This window comes from Halichoerus grypus, chromosome 6 (genome assembly GCF_964656455.1).
Source record: "Halichoerus grypus chromosome 6, mHalGry1.hap1.1, whole genome shotgun sequence".
Classification (NCBI taxonomy): domain Eukaryota; kingdom Metazoa; phylum Chordata; class Mammalia; order Carnivora; family Phocidae; genus Halichoerus; species Halichoerus grypus.
The window spans coordinates 65,890,249-65,909,137 of record NC_135717.1 but is presented as its reverse complement, the minus strand read 5'-3'; the positions used below and the strand labels follow the sequence as shown (position 1 = coordinate 65,909,137).

Below are 18,889 nucleotides of genomic sequence, written 5' to 3'. Positions count from 1 at the left end.
CTGGAGATGGGGCTCGATCCCAGGACCCTGGGATCATGACCTGAGCCAAAGGCAGACCCTTAACCAACTGAGCCACCCAGGCGCCCCTACTATCCATTTTATAAATCATCTGAAAACCCCTTTTAGAACACAGGATCCATAGTAATTAAGGAAACAATCAAGAGTCATATGTGCTTACAGCATAGACTCTTGGATTGATTTTATAAGAGAGATACTGAAAACACTGAGCAGTAATCATTTTCCATTTTACTTTTTCATCGCTGCATATGTTTCAAACTGAATACATTTTTAAAATCTTTCCTGTCTTGAGAAAAATGGCCATTTCATACTCTGTTGATGGGCATATAAATTAATATAAACTTCCCAGAGAACAATTTAAAAAGAGGATCAAAGACCTTCTTTAAAAATGTTTGTACTTTAAGCAAACAACACTATACTGAAGAATTTCTTCCAAGTAAGCAAGCAGAATTCTAGAAACAGATTTATATAAAAGACAATGCTGACAGTATTAATTAAAGTATAGCAAAATGGAAAAGAACCAAAATACAATTTGTTAAATAATGAGGATTCCATACGGTGGACTTCTATATGGTCATTAAAATTAGGATTTGGAATATACATTAAATTATCCGTAGAAGTATTCACTGTCAGGAACTTGCTGAACTATTTTGAAAAATCTCATACTTCGCACTACTAAAGAAGTTTTCTTCCCTATAAAGATTCCAGAAGGGAAGTTAGCAATTATCAAACTTCTCCTACACATCTGTAGTACAAAAGTAAAGAGTTCAACGGGCACCTGGCTGGCTCAGTTGGTAGAGCAGGCGACTCTTGACTTCACAGCTGTGAGTTCTTGCCCCACATTGGGTGTGGAGCCTGTTAAAAAAAAAAAAACGTACAAGGTTCAAATATTTCCTTAAAACCAAGATGTCATACCTCAAACCGCCGACTTCTTGTTCCCATCTCACTTTTTGATGCTCCAACTTCAATTCCAACTCTTTTGTTTCTCATAGCTCCTTCTCTAGTCCGTTAACCTTATTTTCCATTGCTTTATTTTTTCTTTTAAGTTGTTTACACTGATTTTTTTTAAGTTCTACTAATTTTTTATACAAAAGCATCGCATCCTGGATTTTAATCAAGTAGTAGAATCTACATCAGAGAAAAAACAGAAACAAATAAAATATATAGGGCGCCTAGCTGGCTCAGTTGGTTAAGCATCCAACTGTTGGTCTCGGCACAGGTCATAATCTCAGAGTCGGGGGATCGAGCCCCACGCGGGGCTCCAACCTCAGCACGGAGTCTGCTTGAGATTCTTCCCCCGCCTTCCCCTCTGTTCTTCTCTCCCACCCCCCACTCATGCTCTCCTTCTCGCCAATAAATTAATTAAATCTTTAAAAAAAAAAAAAAGAAATAAAACATGTGAGTACTTTTTGCATATAAAGGACTGTGTGCTTTCACATTCACTCACTCATACTTTACACAAATAGATACTGAATGACTTCACTATAAAAGATATTTTCGGGGCGCCTGGGTGGCTCAGTCGCTTAAGTGTCTGCCGTCAGCTCAGGTCATGATCTCAGGGTCCTGGGATCAAGCCCCGTGTCAGACTGCCTGCTTATCGGGGAGTCTGCTTCTCCCTCTGCCCTGCCCCTTCCCCCGCTCATGCACTCTCCACTCTCCTTCTCTCAAATAAATGAATAAAATCTTTAAAAAAAGAAAAAGAAAAAGTGACCAAAACCTTTCTAAATAATGAAAACTATCATCCCACAGATCCAGAAGGATCTGGCTAGGAGAGAAGAAATGGAAGTAAGCTATTATAATTTTCTTGAACTACTATGATGTAGTATAACATTACTCAAAGGTGGACTGTGATGCTTAAGTCATATACCTTAAACCCTAATCACTAAAATAGCACACCTGAAGAGTTATAGCTAGAGTAAACAAAATAATATACATACTCACATAAATAAAACTAAATCATAAAAATTACTTGAGTAGTTTAAAAGAAAGCAGAAAAAGAAGGGAATAGGAGTAAAAAGCAGATAGGACAAATGGAAGCCAAACAATACGATGACAGATTCAGATCAACTACATCAATAATCCCATTAAACGAAAATGGTCTAAAAGCCTCGATTAAAAGGCAGACTGTCAAAATGGATGAAAAAGGAAGACCCAACTATATGCCACCTATTAAAAAAATACCCTTTAAGTGTGAAGACACAAATTTTTTAAAAGGCAGAAATATGAGAGCCCACACTAACAACTTGAGAAAAGAATGCTGAGCCTGAGTGACTATATTAATACCAGACAAAATAGATTTCAAAACAAAAAACATAAGCAGCAATAAATAAGGTCATTTTATAATGATAGAAGGGTCAATTAAAAGAAGCATAACAAACCTAAGTGTTTATGCATCTATTAATAGGTTCAAAATACATAAAGCAAAAATCGATAGAATTACAGAGAAACAGGCAAACTCACAGTTATAGTCTGAGATTTCAATAGGCAGAATATCAGCAAGGATATAGTAGACTGGAACACCGCCATTCTTCTCCAGTATCCATGGAACACTTACCAAAAGAGACTATATTTTCGGTCATAAAATAAATTGTAATAAAAGGAGTAAGTCAAAAGGACTGAAGTCATAAAAGTGTGCTCTGTGACCATAAACTAATTAACACACATCTGAATAACCAACCCCTAGGTCAGGGCACCTGGGTGGCTCAGTTGATGAAGCATCTGCCTTCAGCTCAGGTCATGATCTCAGGGTCCTGGGATCAAGCCCCACATTTGGCTCCCTGCTCAGAGGGGAGGCTGCTTCCCCTCCAGCTCATGCTCTCTCTCTCTCTCTCTCTCAAATAAATAAAGTCTTTAAATAACCCCTGGGTCAAAGAAGTACTGAAAAAAGAAGTTAGAAAGTATTCCGGACTGAATACACATAACATGTTAGAATTTCTGAAACCCTGCTACTACAGTGGCACTCATATGAGCATTTACAGCACTGAATGTATATATGAAAAAAGAAGAAAAGTCTCAAATTGATGACCTTTGGCTCCACCTTAAGAAATTAGTAAAACAGGAGTTAAAGTTTGATAACCTTTGGTTATGTAGAAAATCTGACAGAATTTTTTAAAAAGCTACTAGAACTAATAAATGAACTCATCAAGTTTGGAGGACACAGAATCATTATACAAAAATCAACTGTATTTCTACATATTAGCAACAAAAAATTAAAATGAAGAATTAAAAATTAATTTTAATTAATTAAAAATTGAAACTGCATTGAAAAATAAAAAATAACCACAGGTAATATCATAAAAGATAAAAAGACCTATACACTAAAAACTACAAAATATTACCAAGACAATTAAAGAAGACTTATATAATTGTAGAGAGATACTCTGTTTGGGGTTGAAAATTCAATATTGTTAAAATTAATCTGTATATTCAACGTAATCCAAACTTGATTTCCAGAAGACCACCAGAGTTGTTTTTTTTTCTTTTTTTTAGAAAATGACAAGCTGACCCTAAAATTCATGTGGAAAAAATGAATAAAATAAATACAATTCGTGTTCTGGAAACACAAAGGATCTAGAATACAATAGCAAAAGAACCCTCAAAAAGAACAAAACTGGAGGACTAACACTAACTACCTGATTTCAAAAATTATCATAAACTGGTAGTAATTAAAACAGCATGATATTGACATAAAGAAGGCCAAAGAGATTAATGGGACAGAATAGAGTCCATAAATAAACCCACACACATATGGTCAACTGATCCTGACAAAGACACAATGGCCTGAAGTGGAGAAAATACAGCCTTTTCAACAAATGGTGCTGGAACAACTGGATATCCATATGCAAAAAGAATGAACCTGGATCTATACTATGCCCATCATAAGTAAAAAAAAAAAAAAAGAATACAAAATAGGGGCGCCTGGGTGTCTCAGCTGGTTGAGTGTCTGCCTTGGCTCCGGTCATGATCCCAGGGTCCTGGGATCGAGCCCCATGTCCAGCTCTCTGCTCAGCGGGGAGCCTGTTTCTCCCTCTCCCTCAGCCTGCCTTTCCCCCTGCTCACGCTCTCTCTCTGTCAAATAAGTAAATAAAATCTTAAGAAAAAAAAAAAAGAATACAAAATGGATGACATGGATCACATGGATCACAGATCTAAATGTAAGACCTAAAACTATAAAACTTCGTTTTTAAACTACGAAACTTCTAAAAGAAAGCATGAGAGAAAACCTCTGACTTTGTGCTAGGCAAAGATTTCTTAGATAGGAACACCAAAAGCAAAAATCCATAGAAGAACAAATGGATAAACTGGATTTCATCAAAAAGAAAAACTGCTCTTCAAAAGACACTGTTGAGAGAATGAAAAGTCACAGATTGGGAGAAAATCTTTACAAAAAAATATAGGTGAGGGGCACCTGGGTGGCTCAGTTGTTAAGCGTCTGCCTTCAGCTCAGGTCATTATCCTGGCGTCCTGGGATCGAGCCCCACATCAGGCTTCCTGCTCAGCAGAGATTCTGCTTCTCCCTCTCCCACTCCCTCTGCTTGTGTTTCCTCTCTAGCTGTCTCTCTCTCTGTCAAATTAATAAATAAAATCTTCAAAATATATATAGGTGATAAAGGAACTATATCTAGAATATACAAAGAATTCTCAAAATTCAACAAATAAGAAAATAACCTAATTTTTAAAATGACAAAGGATTTAGATAGTTCAAAGCAGATATACAGATGGCAAATAAGCACATGAAAATATGCTCAACATTAACAGTTATTAGGGAAATGTATATTAAAACCATAATGATATATATATTACATACCCATCGGAATGGCTAAGATTTAAAAAACTGACAATACTAAGTGTTCATGAATATACAGGGAGAAATCAGAACTCTCATACACTGCTGCTGGGAATGGAAAATGGTACAACTACTTTAGAAAACAATTTGGCAGTTTCGTAACAAGGGAATATAAAGAGACATGAGACTTACGGGTGATAGATATGTTAACTGCCTGAATTACGGTTATGGTTTCATATGCATATACATATGTCAAAACTATCAAATTATACACTTCATATATGTGCAGTTTCCCTAACTAAAGCAGTTGGGGGGAAAAAAGCTCTATTATAGGAAAAAACATCTAAAACAGTGGCTGAGACACAGGTGGAAAGAAGCATATGAAACATGGGCGCCTGGGTGGCTCAGTCGTTACGAGTCTGCCTTCGGCTCAGGTCACAATCCCAGAGTCCTGGGATCGAGCCCCGCATCCGGCTCCCCGCTCCGCCGGGAGCCTGCTTCTCCCTCTCCCACTCCCCCTGCTTGTGTTCCCTCTCTCACTGTGTCTCTCTCTGCCAAATAAATGAAATCTTTAAAATAAAAAAAAGAAAAAAAAAAGAAGGATATGAAACAATACAAGATGAAGCTAGAGTACGGTGGTCTTTCACCTTAGAGCAATGAGAAGTAACAGCTATGCTTTAAGCAAGGGGGTAACGTGATGAAACATGAATTTTTAAAAATTATGATAACTATGGTTGCAGTGTAGACCAAGATTCTGGGAGGTGGAATGACAGGGAAAAGAGTCCTGAGGTTATTTCAGTACTCTAGGAGAAAAATAATGGTAACCTGACCTTGGGTGAAGGCACAGCAGAGAAGCGGAGTTAACAACACATCAGGTGTGCCATTCCCATGACAAAACATAGAGTGGAAATTATAGCCCTTTGGCTGAGAGTATTCAACAGTTCTCTATTTTCATATAAAAGATATTTCTGAGATGAGTAGCTCATGAGTGTTGTGTGGTACAGCACTCTACAAGATGTGCACATATCACTACAGTAATATACATACAAAGGCTTTCTATTTATACAATGGTCCTACCTTTACAATCCTTGCCAACTTGTACAATTAGCGACTTGCAACTCATATAATTAGAGCAAGGCAACTTGGAATCCTCTGAAGCTGTTCCAGATGACTCAGTTAAGTCAAGGTCATCCATAAAGTTAATTTGCTTTTTGACCTACAAATAAAAAATAACTATTTCAAAATGTCTCCCGAATATTCATAAAATATACTAAGTGTAGAGAGATGATAAATACCCATCTTTTTATAAGAGCAAAAACATAGGTACTTTTCAAAAGAACTGATTTTTATCAAAACAACCTTTATCAATAATTAGTACTTCTGAATAACTTTTTCACAATAAATGTCTATACAACAAAGGAAGATTTTCTATGTTTTCACTATGTCCTTCCTAAAGTAAATTTTTACCATGGAATAATATTTCTAATAAATATTATTAATCAAAGTAATATAATAAAGTGAAAATTAAAAAATAAATGAAATAGAATTATACGTATTTTTTCACCTCTTTCTTTTCATGAGATGTTTTCTTTGCAGGTCTAAAAAAAAAAAAAACAATTCTTTTCAGGCAAGTATTAAATGCTTAAAATACAAAGAATATCTCAATCGTATCTAAACAATATTATTAATAATATTAACAAAGCATTAAATTTAGATCAAATGGACAAAAAGCAAAGGAAAAGCATAATGTTACTTGCATTATTTGATATGAAGAAATATACCACATTTTTTGTTGTCATTTTCAATAAAAACAAGCTTTTATTGGCTCTAAAAACTATTGGGAAAGTGCAAGTTAAGTTCTTATTTGAAAGAAACCCTTTTTTAATAATCATGAGACTAGTGTTTTGAGGACTTACTGTACAACTACTATGCATTATTACGAACACCTTACACATCTTGAAAGTATTTTAAGCCTCACAACAATCTTATAAACATAGGTAATTATATTAGGTATTTTACACAGGAAGAAAATGAGGCACAGAAATAAGTCACTTCCCCAAGCCCATACAGCTGGTCAGGAGTAGACCCAGAATTCAAATCCAGGATATGTGCCTTCAAAACATGTGTCTTACAACATGTGGTGATAGTAATATTTGAGTGTTTCCAAGTAATATGATAGCAAATGAATCTATTATTCCATTTTAGCTATAATTATAAATAATAATTTATGAATCTTACACATGTATTTTTAAAATAAAAAGACTTCATACCTAGGCAATACTGAAAATCTACTTTCAATAAACTAAAGATCTGCTTCTTCTGAAGAAGTTCATCAATGGCATTCATCTATTTATTCAACTGTTTATTCACAAATACATACTTACTGAGCACACAATCTGTGTCAATGACACTGTCGGTACAGGAACCATGGCTTTTGTAATTAGAACTTTATAATCTAAAAGTAATAATCTATGACAGATTAATAGTTTATTTTTCAAGTATAAATAAAGTCTTTCCCCTTTCCCCAGAATCTAAACAAATATTAACTTAATGCAACCAGATACTTCAAAGTCCCTAACAAAACCATAGCTATTCACGATACTGTCAAAGGCACTGAATATCTAAAATCATCAAGGAATGATTAGTTCTACTCAGAAGGGCCCTAAGGGTTTGTATATTTACTATTATTTATATACTTTTAAGTCTATGAATGATAGTATCTGCACATTCAATTATATGACAATACTCCACTGGGGAACCAATTCTGAATCAACAACTTCTTGCCACAGGCACCTGGGTGGCTCGGTCGGTAAGCTTCTGCCTTTGGCTCAGGTCATGGTCCCAGGGTCCTGGGATCGAGCCCCGCATCGGGCTCCCTGTTCAGCGGGAGTCTGCTTTTCCCTCTCCCACTCCCCCTGCCTGTGTTTCCTCTCTTGCTATGTCTCTGTCAAATAAATAAAATCTTAAAAAAAAACAAAAAAACCACCTCTTGCCACAAAACTACATGAATAGGAGTACTAAGGACAATTACTGTAATCTTTAAAAGATAATGTAATACAGGGGTGCCTGAGTGGCTCAGTCATTAAGCATCTGCCTTCGGCTCAGGTCATGGTCCCGGGGTCCTGGGATCGAGTCCCACATCAGGCTCCCTGCTCGGCGGGGAGCCTGCTTCTCCCTCTCTCTCCGCCTGCCACTCCCCCTGCTTGTGCATTCTCTCTCTCTGTGTCAAGCAAATAAAAAAATCTTAAAATAGGGGCGCCTGGGTGGCTTAGTCGTTAGGCGTCTGCCTTTGGCTCAGGCCATGATCCCGGGATCCTGGGATCGAGTCCCACATCGGGCTCTCTGCTGGGCAGGGGGCCTGCTTCTCCCTCTCCCTCTGCCTCTGCCTCTGCCTGCCGCTCCCCCTGCTTGTACTCTCTCTCTGTCAAATAAAAAATAAAAAATCTTAAAAAAAAAAGATAATGTAATACAATCAACAAGCTTTCTAATATTTGGAAATGCAAACAAAATTAAATAACCATGTCTATCTCTATTGGATCATTTCCAGCAGCATACAAATGTACTCTAAAAGCCCCCATCTTAAAATTAAAAAAGAAAGAAAATTCCCTTGAATTCCACATTCTTTTTCAGTTATCATCCATTTCTCTATTACCTTTCCCCGTAAAAATTCTCTAAGGAGTTGTTTATACTTATTCATTACAGTCCAGCTTCCATGGTGACTATTGAAACTGCTCCTTGTCAAAGTCACTTGTCCTCATCTTAACCTTTCAAGCAGTGTATCTGATATACTTGAGTATTTCTTGCCTTAGCCTGTACCTACACGACAGCGTTTTATTTCCCTAAAAAGTAATCACTGCTAAACTTCCTTCAGAGGGAAATAAAGAATTTATAGATTTTACCTTACTTCATCCTGATCCATTTCACTTGAAGTGCTGTCATCCTTCACTTGTAGTGGACGAGAAGGTAGGGAATCAGGCTTCTCAAGCCCTGGTGTCATCACAGATACTTTTGATGTCCGTTTTTCATTTTCATCTTTCCTTACCTCCTTCATATGCAAACCAGGATCACTACTTAAAAAAAAATCCAGTTAAAATATCCATTAAAAAGCCAATGTTTTCTAATAATTTTACTGGTAAAGAACAAAAACAATTTTTTTTGTAAAATTCTGTTACCCATCTCAATGAACATTTATTAATTCACAGAACAGTTATGAAATCCAACCATATACAAGGAAATACACATCCCTCGCTTCAAAGACAGATAAATATACAATTACAATACAATGACATTTATGGGGACAAAACTGCTATGGATCTCTTTGTAGGAGCTGTGGAATCAAGGACCATGCACCAAGGGACCTAGGAAAAGTCTTGCCTACCCATGCGTCACGTAACGGGCACACTCACTACATGCCCAGCTGTGGACCCAACAATAGCCCATAAACTGGTTCCAGCCCCTTCCTCCCAGCCACATCTGGGAGCCCCTGGAAAACACTGTCTTAGATAATCACCCATGGATGAGAGAGACTTTTTGGAAAACCAGATTTCCTGCAGAAAAGTTCCAGCACACCACCAGAGCAAAAAAAAAAATCAGGTTGGGACACACTGGAAAGGTAGTCATTAAAGGCTACTTCAAAAGCAAAGACAGCAATGCAAAACTTCAAAGAATATAAAAAGTCAAGGATATAGGACACCAAATCTTCCAGTAATTGATCTCAAACACATGGAGATCTGTAATTTATCCAAAAAAGAATTCAAAATAGCAGTTTTAAGGAAACTTGATGAGCTACAAGAAAACACAAAAAGCCAATTCAGGGGTGCCTGGGTGGCTCAGTCAGTTAAGCCTCAGACTCTTAATTTTGCCTCAGGTCACGAGATCCAGCTATGCATCCTGCTTATGCTCAGTGCAGAGTCTGCTTGTCCCTCTCCCTCTGCTATTCCCCCCACTCACACACACAATCTCTCTAAAATAAATAAATAAAATCTTTAAAAAAAAAAGCCAATTCAATAAAATGAGAAAAACACTATATGAGTAAAATGAGAAGTTTAATAAAGCGTTGGAAGGGCACCTGGGTGGCTCAGTCAGTTAAGTGTCTGACTCTTGATTTCGGCTCAGGTCATGATCTCAGGGTCGTGGGATCGCGCCCCAGGTCTGCTTGAGATTCTCTCACCCTCTCTCTGTCCCTATCCCTGACTTGCTCTCTTTCTCTCTCTCTCTCTCAAATAAATAAATAAAATCTTTTTTTAAAAAAGAGCTGGAAATAGTAAAAAAAAGAATTAAAAATTCTGGAGCTGAATAATAGAGTGAATGAAATGCAAAAAAGCAATAGAAATCACTGACAGGAAAATGGATCAAAAAAAAAAAATCTGTGAATTTAAAATTTTCAAATTTTAAGACTTTCAAATTATCCAATCAAGGAGGTGAAAGATATGTACACTAAAAACTACAAGACTTTGATAAAAGAAAGAGCAGAGACACGAACAGGAAGATATCTCGTTGTTTATGGATTGGAAATTTTAATATTACATATCCACATTATTCAAAGCCATCTACAGATTCAAGGCAATCTCTGTCAAAATTCCAGTGACATTTCTCACAGAAATAGGAAAAGCAATCCTTAAATTTGTATGGAACAAAAAAGACCCCAAACCGCCAAAGCAGTCCTGAGAAAGAACAACAAAGGTGGAAGCATCACACTTCCTGTTTTCAAACTGTTACAAAGCTATAGTCACCAAAACAGTATATGGAACTTGCATCAAAACAAACACAAAGACCAATGAAACAGAATCAAGAACGCAAAAATAAACCCATGCATAGAGTCAAGAACACTTAAAGAAGAAAAGATAATCTCTTCAATAAATGATGCTGAGAAAACTGGATATTCACATGCAAAAGAATGAAACTCGAACCCTAACTTACATCACTCACAAAAATTAACCCAAACTGGATTAAAGACTTAAATGGACAACCTTAAGCCATAAAACTCCTACAAGAAAACAGGGAAAACACTCCCTGACATTGATCTTGGCAATGATTTTGGATAGGACATCCAAAGTACAAGCAACAAAAGCAAAAACAATGGAACAACGTTTCTCCACAGCAAAAGAAACAAGCAACACTCTAGTTCCATTTACGTCAAGTATAGGGGAAGGAAGGGAAAAATAAGGTAAAAACAGAGAGGGAGGCAAACCATAAGAGACTCTTAACTACAGGAAACAAACTGAGGGCTGCTGGAGGGGAGGTGGGTGGGAAGATGCTGTAACTGGGCGATGGGCATCAGGGAGGGCACTTGTGATGAGCATTGGGTATTACATGCAAGTGATGAATCACTAAAGTCCAGCCCTGAAACTAATAAAACAATATAGGTTAACTAACTTGAATTTAAATAAAATCTAAAAAACAAAAAAGAAACAAGTAACATAATGAAAAGGCAACCTACAGAATGGAAGAAAATATCTGCAAACCACATATCTGAAAAAAGGTTAATATCTAAAATATGTAAGGACATCACACAATTCAACAGCAAAAAAACAAATAATTCAAATGAAAACTCAGCAAAGCACCTTAATAGACAGCTTTCCTCAGAACATACTCAAATGGCCAACGGTACCAAAAAAGGGGCTCAACATCACTATTCATCAGGGAAACGCAAATCAAAACCACAATGATATATCTATCACCTCACACCTGTTAAATGGCTTTCATCAAAAAGACAAGAGATACCACTGGCAAAGATGTACAGAAAAGGGAATCCTCGCACACTGTTATGGGACTGTAAATTGGTACAGCCACTACGCAAAACACTGTGGAGGTTCCTCAAAAAACTAAAAACAGAACTATCATATGACGCAGTAATCCCATTTCTGGGAACATTTCTGATGGAAATGAAATCATTATCTCGAAGAGGTATCTGCATCCCTGTTTACTGCAGCATTATTTACAATAGCCAAGACAGGGAAGCAACCTGAGTGTCCATCAATGGGTTTAAAAAATGTGGTATATATTTACAACGGAATATTTTAGCCACAAAAAAGAGGGAAACCTTGCCATTTGCAACAACATAAATGAACCTTGAGGGAATTATGCTAAATGAAATAAGTCACACAAAAAGACAAATACTGTATGATCTGACTTACATGTAGAAACTTAAAAAAAAAAAAACAAATTTACACCCTGGTGCTTGCCAGGGGTAGGAGGCTGTGGGAAATGGCTAGATATTGGCCAAAGGATACAAACTTCCTGTTACAAGAGTAGTAAGTTCTGAGGGTCTAATGTACAGAATGGTGATTACAGTTAACAATACTGTATTATATATTTGAAAGTCGCTAAGAGAGTTGCTAAAAAAGAAATGATAATTATGTGAGATGATGGAGTTATTAACACTATTACCATTTTACAATATAAAAGTGTATTAAATTAATATAGGTATACCTTAGACTTACACAGTTATCTGTCAATTATACCTCAATAAATCTGGAGAAAATTCAAAAATACTCATATGTCACTATATATATCACTCAAAAATAGCAATAACCTGGTTAATTTTGTTTGAAAATAAAATGATTTGCGGGTGCCTGGGTGGCTCAGTCGGTTAAGTGTCTGCGTTCGGCTCAGGTCATAATCTCCAGGTCCCCGGATCTAGCCCTGCATCAGGCTCCCCACTGAGCTTCTACCTCTCCCTCTGCCCCTCCCTCCTGCTTGTGCGCTCACTCTCACTCTCTTTCTCTATCTCTTACAAATAAATTTTAAAAAAATTTAATTTTTTTAAAGAAAATGATTTGGTAACTTTTGTATACTTTTAGCCTAGTATTTAATCCTAATATAAAAAGCTAGATTTACCAACGGAAAATTATAATTACTTTTTCATGGACTAAATGTATGCAAGAGAATATGAGCAGCATATAGCTACATAAATTTACAAAAGACTGAAATTTCCCACAGGAGATTATTAATTTAGGAATTGAACATGAGCCCCTAAGAGCACTGAAAACAAAAACAGAGCTAGCAATTATTGTTTTAAAACTGTTACACAGATAACTCTTCTAGTTAAAATTTAACATCCAAAAAAGAAGGATCTTCCTGAGGGCAATTATTAAACAATTCTTCTTAACCCAAATCTCAAAAATAAATCTATAATTACAGAATATGAAATAGCTTTCTTTTTGAACACAGTTGATAGAAGCAACTTTTAAATAGAAAACATCTAGTTAAAGTCACCCCAAACTTGGGGGGGGAACCCAAATAGGAAGCCATGGGAACAAGAAGCCACCACAACCAGTTTTAAATGTGTGTGACTGATCAATGCCCACTGGCCTCACTCACCCACCAAGCAGTGTCAGCTCCTCCCTTCTAAAAGAAAGCCAATAGGAGACAAAACCGTTCCATACACGTGCCTCATGTGCCAACCAATCAACAACAGTCTCACCCAAATTACCACGGTGTTTCAGATGATGACAAACCACTTAATTCTCTGAAAGTCCCCCAAACCTTCAAGTCTACTCTTCCCAAAACCCTATATAAGAATAGCAGACTGCTCTGTCAGAAAAGACTGTAAGTGACCAGCATAGGTCTATCTATCAACTTCATCTTTTTATTTCAGATATTGAGGGCTCATAATCCTTTGGCAAGAATTTTTAAAGTCCTATAATTTACCACCATATTTCATTTTCCTTAATAAAATATAAATGAAGTTTGCTATTCCTCTGATCCATTTTACCATAATTAAATCTAACATAAATACCAGTAAAAGAATAAACAGCAAGTGACCACAATATTGGGCCCCCCAAAATAAAAAAAAATGCATACAACTGACAGATTAAATTGTCAGAATGGACCCATATCAAACTTTCTTTTTGTTTAAGTGAGAGTTAGTATGATGTCAAAAAACAATACATGCAGGTTAAACTCCATTCACTCAATAAACATTTGGTGAATAGAACTATATATGCTAGAACGTTTTGTAGGCACTGAGGACATGGCGATGAACAGATAAAAATCCTACTCATGAGTGAAGTAAACACAATAAACTACACAGGCAAGATAGTACTAGAGGAGAAAAACTAAAGCAGAGAAATCAAATTTTGATGTGCTGTAGGGAAAGAGGTAATCGGGATAACCAAGAAAGGCCTTGCTAAGAAAGTAACTTTTAAGCAAAAAATTGAAGGGGGGAAAAAAAAGAAGGAAGGAGCGAGGAGCAAGCAAGCCATGAGGGTATTGGAGGGAAAAGCACTCCAGTTAGAGTCAACAGCAAGTACAGAGGGATGCTTGAAGTGTTTATAGTGAGGGGAAAAAAAGTGAGAAATTCAGTGTGGCTGGACAGCGTGAAAGGGACAGAAAATAGGAGTGAGGCAGTAAGAGACAGGGAGAGACCAAGACGAACAGATCATACAAGGCCTTGTAGGTGTTAGGAAGAACTTTGGCATGTACTCTGAGTGAAATAGGAGGCAATTAGGTTTTGAGCAGAGGAAGACATAATCTGACTTACGTTTTAATAGATCCACTGTGTTTAGAATTAATGGAAACAGAGAAAAGACAAAAGAACAAACAAGAAGACCAAGTAGTTAATTATTACACTTATACACACAACAGATGATAGTGGCTTGGTCATGGAAGATGTGTTTGGCTTCTGGATATATTTTGAAGGAAGACCTGACAAGATCTGCTGACAGATTAGATGTGACATGTATGAAAAAGAAAAAGACATGAGTCAAAGATGATACCAAGTTTTCTAGCAGAGCAACTGGAAGAACTGTCATTAACTCAATTAGGAAAGACAAGAAGGGCAAGTATAAGAAAGAATATCAGTAGTTCGATTTTGGACATGTTAAGTTCGTAATACCCAATAGCTATCCCAAAGAGATATCAAATAGGCAGTTTGATATGTAGGTCTGGAATTATGCAGAGAGATTTGGGCTGGAGATATAAACCTGAAGATCATTAGAATATACAAGATAGTAAAAGTCAAGAGAAAGAAAATCAAGGACTGATTCCAGGAAGATGTCAATGTGTAAGTAAGAGGTGGGGGATGAGGAGAAAGAAGCAAATCAGGCTGAGATGTACAGACTAGAAAGGCAGGGGGAAAACCAGGTGAGTGAGTGACATCCTGAAAGCTAAATGAAGACAGAATTTTGGAGAAGAGAGTTCTCCATTGGGTCAAATATTGCTGATAGGTCAAATAAAATGAGATCTAAGAAATTATGTCTAGATTTATTAAAGTGAAAATCAGTGGTAACCTTTGAAAAATCAATTCTGGAGTAGTGGGAGTGAAAATTACCAGAGAGAATTCAAGAATGAATAGTAGGTAAATCAGGATCAGTGAGTGTACATGGTTCTTTTAAGGATTTCAGAGCTAAGAGGAATGATCATAGATGATTTAATTTTCTTGTTTAGTTCAATCCTTACACAATGATGATGTAGTATTTCTGTAATATATTTTGTAATATAATTTTTAAAATTACATACATGTAGCACTAAATGTTTTTTTAAAAAAATGCCAGACAAAGGGGGCACCTAGGTGGCTCAGTTGGTTAAACCTCTTGATTTTGGCTCAGGTCATGATCTCAGGGTTGTGGGATCGAGCCCCGCATGGGGCTCTGCTCTCAGTGCCAAGTCCGCTTGTCCCTCTCCCCCACCACGCACTCTCTCTCTCTAATATCAATAAAATCTTAAAAAAAAAAAGGCAGACCAAGGCATTAAATAATTCACAAAACTATAAAACCAAAAGACTCCTTAAAAATTTTCTAGATATATAATATAGATATAATATTATATAACCTGATTATCACTTTTTCTCATGCTTAGAAAGACCATAGAAAAACTATTAAGTTTCAACAGCAATATTTCATGCTTGATAAAAATCATCTAACTCCAGGATATATCCAAAATAATTAGTCATATTAAAATTCTATAAGAGGGGCGCCTGGGTAGCTCAGTTGTTAAGCATCTGCCTTCAGCTCAGGTCATGGTCTCAGGGTTCTGGGATCGAGCCCCACATTGGGCTCCCTGCTCGGTGGGAAGCCTGCCTCTCCCTCTCCCACTCCCCCTGCTTGTGTTCTCTCTCTCGCTGTCTCTCTCTCTCTGTCAAATAAATAAATAAAATCTTTAAAAAAAATTAAATTTAATTTAAAAAATTAAAAAAAATAAAATTCTATAAGAGAAGTATAAGGGGTTTGGAATGCAGAAAATATTCCTATTTTGTAAAATGAATTTTCGTAAATTATATAATATGAAGTCACTGTTGAAAAATTTGGTGTGGTGCATATAGAAATATATTCTCTTTAAAAAGGAAGGTTAATAGCATGCATGCAAGGTACCTTCAAAAGAAGATTCAGTGCATTAGGAACATCTTGGTTTATAGCACAAGGATCACCAAATCAAATGTTTATATAGAATATGGGACAAGCTGACATACGAAATCTCTTGGTAATATTCAGATCAATTTGAGAGTCCAACATTTGAACACTCAAGCTCAACGGAACCAAAACCAAAAACCTAATAGCTAGCAATTTTGTTGGTAATAAGATAGAGTGCCAGTGTAGCAGGTAACTTCCTTTTGCAACTCAGCAGATATTAAAAGCATTCTAAAATTTGCATAAGACATGACATCAAACCGAACACTTTAAATATACTTTGTTAAACAATCAGTACACTGTAGACCTAAACTCATTTTTTCAAATGGTCGCATGTTACATTGTCTTATAGGGGTGACAACTTACTTCCTTATTGACGGGATTTAGACTATCTCCAACTTTTTGATATGACAATGCTATAATAAATATCCTTAACATATCTGTCATATTTTATATATACAATAATGTACAATAAATGTCCTTAGAATGTGTTCGTGTGTGTGTGTGTGTGTGGTGTGTGTGTGTGTGTGTGTGTTTACGCAAGTCATGTTTTCCTATAGGATCTAGTCCTGGCAATGAAGCATTGGAATAAAGGGACAGCATATGGGGTGCCTGGGTGGGTCAGTCATTAAGAGTCTGCCTTCGGCTCAGGTTATGATCCCTGGGTGCCGGGATCGAGCCCCGCATTGGGCTCCCTGCTCCGCAGGAAGCCCGCTTCTCCCTCTCCCACTCCCCCTGCTTGTGTTCCCTCTCTCGCTGTGTCTCTCTCTGTCAAGTAAAGAAATAAAATCTTTTAAAAAAATTAAAAAATTAATTTAAAAAAGGGACAGCATATTTAAAATTTTTGAAACACACTGCTAAATCACCCTTCAGAAAGGATTTACCACTTTCATCTAACAACAGTATATAGGAATGCCTTTTTCCTCACATTTGCTAACTTTGGTTATTATTTTTTTAATAAAATATTTATCACTATGACTGCAAAAAATGGTATCTCGTTATTTGCATTTTTCTGATTAGCACCCAGGAGGGACTAGCCTTACTAAAAATATAAAATTTGTTAATCATGAATGTTACCTCCAACTAGAATTTGTTTTATAGGAAAATAATAATTACCTACTATTGAAATATTGCCATAGGCTTACCCATCAGAATCTTCCTTTTTTCCAACAGGAAAGAGGTGGTTTTCAGTTTTCCCACTCTCTCTTTATTGAGTTAGTCCAGCAGCAGCAGCAGCGACAGCATACACATTTTCTAATACTGCCGTCCCATTACTTTGGTGTCTCTTCTTTTCTTCATTAATCTGTAATGGAAATTTGATACTAAGGATAATTGTTACTACATTATTCATTAAAAAGAACTTTTTTTCATTAATTATAAATTTCTTAAAGGTTTTATTTATTTATTTATCAGAGAGAGAGCACAATTACATATTTAGACAACCCCATTCTATACACGAACTTTTTTCCTAAGTGGAAAATCAAAATGACTCAGATAATTGATAACGAGAAAAAAACAAAAGAGCAGCAGCAAAGTGAACCTCTACCTCTTTTTGAAGTTGAACTTTTTTTCCAAATCCAGGATGTCTATCTGTAACATGCCTATCTCGTTCTTAAACTTTTGAACATCTTGCTGTAATTCTTCATTTAGACATACTTCTGATGTTCTGTAACTACATGGTGGAGAAGAACTCACATTTTCTAATTTGGGTTCCATACTTCTATAGTTATTAGTACTGTTATTAACTGCAAAGAATGGCTTCTGGAACAAGACTTTTGTTTTCTTGTAAATGTTTGTAACAGCAGAACTTTTGTGCCTTTTTATTTGAGCCATTTGTCTCATCTCATTGGAGCGGGAAAACCTTTTGTCAAAATGGCTTTCTGAATCCCTAGACTGAGGTATACGTCCAATGTCTAATTTAGAATTAGTGCTATTTTGGTTCAAACTTTTTGCCATTTGCATGTCAAACTCTTGGTCTTCTTTCACTTCAAATGTAACGAGTGGGTTCCTTACTTTTTTATTTTCTGTATCACTTTTAAAACCCTTATTTTTGTTAAAAACATGCTCAGTGTCTGGTTATCATTTTCACAGTCTGATTTATTTTCACTTAAAGAAAAATCAGAAGATGCCTGGCAAGCATATTTGAGACTAGACTTTTTTTGTTCAGGAAATGCCTGAAATACTAGAGGGACAGGCACTGCAAATATATCCTCTTTCTGACAATCAAGTCTATCATTTGTCAAGTTAGAAGGTATTTCCATTAAGTTTGCTCCTTCTTTAAAGTTACCATGTAGTGACTCTTCCTTAGGATAGGAGCAATTTTGTGTTTTTCACAAGTTTCACCAAACTTCCGCTTTAACTCACTGGTGATGTGTTTTAAATTATTTTTCCACACTAATTTGCCTTGTTTGATCGAGATTTCCTCACGCTTTTGCACAGAAGGATGTTCTGAATATACAGATATATTATCCTCTCTATCACATTTCTTATTCATTTCTGGTTCTCGAGACATTTTTTGCAGATGCAAAAGTGGAACATTAATTTGCTGGGTTTGATTTTCAGATGTCTTTTCTGCCAGGATACATGTTTGTGAAATACCTTTATCCTTAAGTAATCAAGTATGGACAAAGAAAAATTAGAAAATAATTAAAATTTAACTGTTAAATTTCTTAATCTATGTTAAGCTGCTCCCAAGTCACTATATTGTAACAAAGAAGTGACAAATAACTCGCCCTGG

General features: G+C 36.3%; 1 protein-coding gene across 1 annotated transcript in view; it reads right to left on the bottom strand.

Annotated features, from left to right (window-relative positions):
• Positions 1-1,046: 1,046 nt before the first annotated feature.
• The window catches only part of LOC118552735 (ankyrin repeat domain-containing protein 26-like), a 33,799-nt gene continuing 15,956 nt past the window's right edge, over positions 1,047-18,889 (bottom strand). Inside the window, exons 6-11 of the mRNA XM_078073998.1 lie at positions 17,298-17,455; positions 8,704-8,871; positions 8,064-8,219; positions 6,369-6,402; positions 5,882-6,020; positions 1,047-1,146 (exon numbers count right to left, since the gene is read on the bottom strand). Coding sequence (XP_077930124.1) covers positions 17,360-17,455 — 96 coding nt within the window. The 3' untranslated portion in view covers positions 1,047-1,146; positions 5,882-6,020; positions 6,369-6,402; ... (1 more) ...; positions 8,704-8,871; positions 17,298-17,359. The remainder of the gene's footprint in view (positions 1,147-5,881; positions 6,021-6,368; positions 6,403-8,063; positions 8,220-8,703; positions 8,872-17,297; positions 17,456-18,889) is intronic.